Source organism: Rhinolophus sinicus, linkage group LG05 (assembly GCF_036562045.2).
Source record: "Rhinolophus sinicus isolate RSC01 linkage group LG05, ASM3656204v1, whole genome shotgun sequence".
In the NCBI taxonomy this organism is placed as follows: domain Eukaryota; kingdom Metazoa; phylum Chordata; class Mammalia; order Chiroptera; family Rhinolophidae; genus Rhinolophus; species Rhinolophus sinicus.
The window spans coordinates 48,658,309-48,665,378 of NC_133755.1; the positions used below are offsets into that span (position 1 = coordinate 48,658,309).

The 7,070-nt window shown below is 45.0% G+C and overlaps 1 protein-coding gene across 1 annotated transcript in view; it reads right to left on the minus strand.

The window, feature by feature from the left end:
* PPP3R1 (protein phosphatase 3 regulatory subunit B, alpha) overlaps nucleotides 1-6,273 on the minus strand; it is a 64,527-nt gene extending 58,254 nt beyond the window's left edge. Inside the window, exon 1 of the mRNA XM_019718240.2 lies at nucleotides 5,839-6,273. Within this exon, the coding sequence (XP_019573799.1) occupies nucleotides 5,839-5,841 (3 nt within the window). The 5' untranslated portion in view covers nucleotides 5,842-6,273. The remainder of the gene's footprint in view (nucleotides 1-5,838) is intronic.
* Nucleotides 6,274-7,070: the final 797 nt, after the last annotated feature.

The following is a 7,070-nucleotide window of genomic DNA, read 5'->3' on the forward strand; positions in this document are numbered from 1 at the left end:
TCCAAGCCGAGATTTTTTGTCTGAGCTCCAGATATAGATAGTCAATTACGTTTTGGCCATATCCACCTACGTGACTCATGACTACTTTAAATTCAAAATAGAAATCATCACCCTCCAATATCTCATTTTTCTGTATCTTCTAGGCAGACAATGTGTATTTCTAACAAGTACCAGGTGATGCTGCTGCTGACGGTTCAGGATCAACACTGAGAATCACTGCTCAAACATGTTGTCTCTTCCCACATCCAGGCTATCAAGTTCCTTCTGCCATCTCCTATGCCATGATATCTATGCAGCAGGCACTATTAATATTTCACAGCACCCTATCCTATTGAACTTAGAATCCTGCAACATAGCATTCCAAACATTAATTACCAAATGATAAGAAAAGACTAACGATAAACAACAGTCATCACAGTAAACTGGAAGTTTCTTGAGGACCGGACAGGTTTCCCATGTATCCCTAGAACTGAATCTTACCCAAGTAGGTGGCTCAATAAATATTTGCTGAACGGATGGCACTATCATTTATCCAGTCACCCAAGTCAATAGCCGTGGCAGGATTCATCCCTTTTCTTCCCCATAATCCAAAAGTCACCAAGTCGGTGAAGATTTCATACCTCCTCTCCATATGTACCCTTACTACATTCTTTCAAATCCTTATTTTTGATATGAATTACTGTAATATTCTTAATTGGTCCTCATGTCTAGATTCATCTATCCTTTTTAACTATCCACATGGCCATCAAATTGATCTCTCTAAAAAAGTACAGTAGTCCTCCTTTATCTGCATGTCACTTTCCATGGTTTCCGTTTCATGCTACTACAGTCCAAAAATATTAAATGCAAAAATTCCAGAAAAACAATTCATAAGTTTTAAATTGGACACAGTTGCCGTTCCAAGTAGCGTGATGAAATCTCCCACTGCCTGGCTCAGTCCCACTCCGTCCTGCCCGAGACATGAACCATCTCTTTGTCTGGAGTACCCACAGGGTACACACTACCCTCCCATTAGTCACTCAGTAGGTATCTTGGTTATCAGATCAAGAGAGAAAGACCACATTCGCATAACTTTTACTACAGTATATTATGATTGTTCTATTTTATTATTATTGTGGTTAATCTCTTACTGTGCCTAATGTATAAATTAAACTTTATCATAGGTATGTATGTGTAGGAAAAAACACAGTACATATACATACGTAGGCTTCAGTGCTATCTGAGGTTTCAGGGATCCACTGGGGGTCGTAGAAGGTATCCCCCTCGGATACAGGGAAGACTACAGTAAATAAGACAATGTCGGTTTCCTGCTTAAAAAAAAGGTTCCCAATGGCTTTAGGAAAAAAAATATAAACTCCTTCATAGGGCATGCAAACCCCTCTACGATCTTGACTCAATCTACCTGACCACACTTTCTCTCCCTTCCACCCTAACCCCCTACTCTCCAGCCATGCTGACCTGGCTTGTATATCTCATGCCTCGGTGGCTTTAAAAATAAAGCTCTCATCTAGAGTGCCTTTCCCATCGGCTAAATACTCATCCTTTTAAGACTCAGCTCAGACACTATTCCCTCCAGGGAAGCTTTCTTTGAGTGACATCTCCCTGCCCCAACCCCATTCCAGTTTGGATTAAGCCTCTCCCCTGACATGTGCTCTTACAGCACCCATGTTAGTTTGTTAATAGCACATATCACACTGCAAAATAGTTTACCCCATTTGATTAAGTTCCTTGGAAATTACAATTACATCTGTCTTGTCTGTACAGTCAGTGCTAGATATATTGAGATGCTCAACTAAAATTTAATACATTCCTTGCTATTCTCCAAACATTGGCTCTCAAGATACAGCATATCAGAATTACCTGGAAGCCCTATAAAATCTAGACTGCTTGGCCTCCTTCCCAGTTTTGGATTCTGCTGGTCTAGGGTGGGATCTAACAAGCTCCCAGATGCTGCTGCTGCTGCTGCTGCTGCTGGCAGTCTAGGAAGACCATTCTGAGTATCAGTGTTCCAACTATATGTTGTCTCTTCCTATCACCAGATTGAAAGAGTCTTTTCCTAGCTGCCTCCAACTCTGCCTACTGAGAGCCTAGTAATCTTTTTAGACCCAGCTCAATTATCACGTCTTTCATAAAATTATCCCTAACCCCAGATAAAACTCATCTTGCTCTTCCCTCAATTTCTATTGGGCTTTGTGCATAATATTCACATGATAACTCATGCTAACTTTTTTCACACCTATTCGCATTTGTCTTATGTTCTCTACTTAAACGAAAGTAGGAAACCAGCCTCAATCATTTTAATATCTTCCACAACTGAGGACAGTAACCAGTGAACAACAGATAAAATCACAAGTGTTTGTTGATATGAATGAATCCCTGTTGCTTGCCCAGATTCCGGGCCCAGTCTGTGTGACTGGCTTAATCTTCCTGGCACAAGCTGACTGCCTTACAGCCTTGCACTTTTGTTTGCCTTACTACCTATGACAGATGTCTGATCCACCTACACTGGTCTGTCACTCTTGTTGATGATCTACCCTTAATCAATTTCTTTACCTTATACTCTGATCCTTTTAAATTTTCTCATTCACTATGGGACATAATGAGTGGAAAAATTTTTTCCTCATGACTGATACGAATTATAATTCTGCTGGGCATTAAGACAGGTTGCTTTTTATTTTTATTTTTAAGTAGCCTTTCTTTGTCACAGAATCTGAACTAGAATATGAACTAGAATTGGGTACAACTCCAAGTGCAGTTAATGTAAACAGCAATAAATGTGTTTTAAGTTCTATTTACAGATTCTGGAGATAATTTTAATAAAAAGTTTAAAAATACAAAGCTATAAGGTCATTTATAAAATTTAAGGTTGCCCTAAGTAACGAAATTGAAAAGAATAGCTAACTACTTATGCCCTACATTCACATAAGCATCCAGAGCAAAATCCGTATTACCTATTCCAATAAAAACATAAAAAAAGACTGGTCATATTTCTAAATTATACTAAGCACATAGTAAAAACTATTTCTGATACATGAAAAGTTAACTAGGTTTCTAAAAATCCCCTTACAAAATTTACTCCTTCAAAAATTACTGAGACTGTTTTCAATCATACCGACCTAAACATTCTACTATTATTTTATTCTTTTCCCATTCTTCTTACTGTCAGTAACACTGATGTACTCTATCTAAAACTATACATGCCAATCTAGATAAATAATTGTGAAGACATCTATTTATTTCAATAACATCTACTTTATTTTATCAAAGACAACTGACCATTAGTGATTTGGGGCAAATTCCTAGGAGTTCAGTACTCAGTGTTTTATATTCATATACAGTCACCATCCCACCTGGATACTCAACAGTTTCAAACTCAAATAGAAGTGAAGGGAGGGAAAGATTTACCGCTCAGGAAAAAAAAAAGTAAACTACTTTTAAGATAGCAACTAAAATTAATACCTGTCGGAAAAGATTCTTGAGAGCTTCAATCCAATCTTAGAAGCCTTTTTACTTTCCCCTTACTCAACTTAATCAGCGAAATTCATAAATTAATTCATAAATTAAATTCTGTTGACAAAAATGTAAATATGTTCATGATACCCAGTAAGAGTTATTTTCCAAAGGGAGTGAAAATTTCCAGAACTGCATGCTCAATTAACTAGACAAATGAACCAGATCACGCCAAAACCCAATTTATTTAAGTTAACCGATATCCCATATGGCAGACTTGAGCTACAGATACTTGGTCTTGATACTTTCAAACCACTGCTATATTCAGCAGACGAAAATAATCCTAAAGTTGGGAAGCAACTGTCACAACATATTATGTAGGTCCTGAGATAGTATTGAGAAGACGAAAGAAAGAAGAGCCAAGTAAATCAGAAAATAAATATGAAAAGGAAACCAGAAAGAAGAGAGAAATAATGACTTGGAAGAAAACAATATCGTATGATCAATCTTAAAATATTTTTTAAAGATAAGGAAACACTGAGTACTGGGAAGATAAATTTAAGAACTAAAAGAGGATTTCCCAATTCAGTCTGTAACTCAAAAATAAAGGGGTGGAGGGTGCTGGGGGAACACACTACAGGAATGAAAACCTATTTGGAAACTAGATCATTCTGCTATGTATTAGACAAACAACAAAAGGCTAGATCATTGTTCCTCAAAATTTTACTGTTTATAAACAGGTAAACATTCACTGCAATGGACAAAGAAAGATCTTTAAGATTTTAACTTTCAAATACGATACCTGTATGAAGAAGTTGTATTAAAACACTAAAATGCAATTCGTAAGTCCATAAGATTATGCCCACAAAGACTGTACTGGGAGTGACTGATCTAAGCTGTTTTCTGTAATCGTCTGAAAAACCCTAAATTTTGTGACTTTGGAGTACAAAGTTGTCTCTGACCTGCCTCCCAAGGTGTAAGAGAAAAACTTCCTCTACATCTCAAAATCATTAATCACTTATTAGGTCTGCTCCTAATTTGTATTTTAAGTACACTAATAAGTGCATTTAATCATTTCCCCTGTATTTTAAGTAAAAGCTGACTTACTTGAATACAAATGTAAATAATTTCATTTTCTTCCCTCACACTCCCACCAAATTGGGTTTAAGTTGCAATCAACAGAATTTCTCTCTTCACTAATCCACAACTCTATTTCGAAATAACTAAATTCTACATCCAGGGTGAAATACAATTAAAAGGTGCAAGAAAGTACCCAACATCTAACAGTCTAAAAATCTTTTGACACTTGTTTAAAGATTTATCAAATCACATGTTCGAATCTCTGATACATATGGAAAAGCACTGCTAACCTTTTCTACTCCGTACACAATTCTAGATTACAAAAGGAAACTACACCGGCCACCGCGGAGCGAGAGGACCGGTAACAGGCTAAAAGGGCGTCGTTGATTTCTTGGCTACAGTGACAGAGGCGGGAGACACACCCCTAGCGTCGGTTTTAAACACTACAGCACTGAATTCTACCTAGGGATTACTGTGAGGGTAAGGAAAGACAAATTTAAATCGCCATGATTCAAAAACAACCATAAGAAAGGGACTTGCGAAGGTAACAAAGAAAACGACAAACGCTTGCCAGTAAGAAAGCATGAAAAAAACAGGCATCGTCTTTTACCAAAGACCGAATTAGACTATGTTTTCAGGAATATACACCTTGGACATTTCCGGTTCGCCAGTGCAGAGAGAAAAGCAGCAGCGAGGGAAACCCCATAAGGGTGCAAACTGCAGCGAAATAAACACTAACAGGAGAGGAGGGAAGTGGCAGGATTCCTGCCAAGACTCATTGCTTGAAAATGGGGTGTGAGTGGGAGAAAGAGCAAGCAGCTCAAGAGAGAAAGTGGGTCTTACATAAAGAACCATTTATCACACATTATTCCCGTAGGATTTCGGAATATCCCCGAACTTGAGAGAGACTGGGGTTGAAAGGGGGCTCCACACGGAGGGTCCGAAAGAAGTAATGCGGGGGGCGGGGAAGGGGACAGCAGCAGGCGAAGGCGGGGGGTGGGGGGTTGAGGCAGAAGCGGAATCCCGGCGGCCGCGGGGGAGGGGGCGGAGGAACGCCCCGCAGAGGCCCGGGGGCGGGCGCGGGGGCCCCGCCGTCCTGTCAAGCGAGCCGCCCGCCGCCCCCGCTCGGCGCCAACGCTCCCCGGCTGCTGAAGGCTCTCTCGGACCCGCCGCGGCACCAGCCCGGCCGGCTGTCTCGAATTTTCTACCGGGGGAAGCCGACCGGGGGCGTCGGGGCTCGCCCCCGCCCCCGCCCCTGGAAGCGGCAGGCGAGGGAGGGCTGGTGCATTGGGGAAGCAAAGGTCTCACCATTTTGCTCGGCTGTCGACGGCTCGCTTGGGCGGAGAAGAGTGTCGGCGCTCAGACGGGCTCCCGCAGGAAGCGACGGCGGCGGCCCAGCTGCGCTCAACTGAGGCTGTTGCGGCCCTCGGGACGCCCGCGGGGGAGGGGATGCGGGCTGGGGGAGGGGAAGCGGCGCCGCGGGGCCCGCACCGGCCGGATGACTGGGCACGCGGGATCGGGCGGGGGAAAAGAGAAATTAAGGTCGAGATTCAGAGATCGAGAAAGCGGGAGGAGAGACGGCGAGAAGGGGAAGAGGCAGAAAGGAAGGGGAGAGGGGAGAGAGGAGGGCCAGGCGGGTCAGGGGCTGCAGCCTCGCGCTCGCGCTCTCTCCGGAGCCGTGACGGACTCACTGCAGTGGCTCGCGCTGACCCGCAACCTCAAGGCACGAAAAAGGGGGAGGGCGGGAGAGGGAGGGGAAAGCGGAGCGCAGCGGGGCGGAGGGCGGGGGCGCGCGGAGCCGGCGGCGGAGGCGGGGCTTCCGTAAGCGCCGCACATCCGGGAACCCGCGCGCGGCCCGGCGGCGGCGGCCGCGGCGCTCTGGCGAGCTCTGGTTGGGGAGCGCGGAGCGCGCCGACCACGTTCGCCCCCCGCCGGCCGCTCCTTGCGTGCGGTGCAGGGGGGAGGGCAGGGGCGGGGGCGCGGACGTCGGTGACGTCGCGTGGTGGAGCCCTTCCTGTCATGTGGCTGGAGGCGGGCGGGAGGAAAGGCAGGGCCAGGAGGGGAAGGAGGAAATGCGAGGGTGCCCATGGAGGGAGGAAATGCAAGGGGTTCGTGAGCCGGGGGCGGAGGGGGACTTGAGCCCGGGAGTGAGAGTCTCGGGATGTGGGGGCGGGTAGGGGGGTTGGTGGAGCAGATGAGCCGCCTTCAGGTGTCTGAACCACCCAGACACCGCACCAAAAAGAGAGAAAAATCAAAGCCCTGGGGCTAGAAGGAATCGGTTTGTTTTTGCAGACTTGTATCTTTCCATCAGTGTACAGACTTGGACCCACTACAGAATGGCACGGCTCATCTAGACTGTTGTCACCCTGCTGCAGCACCCGCAGGCCTCCATTCCAGTATGAGTTGACAGAGTGAGGAGCCAGGTTGGATCGACAGGGAGGAAAGCCAAAGCTGGCCGCAGCTTGAGAGGCGCGGGAGCCACTGGACAACCCAGTAGAGGGGCTGCTTCGCACGCACTCTCGCAAAGGCAGCTCTGCATT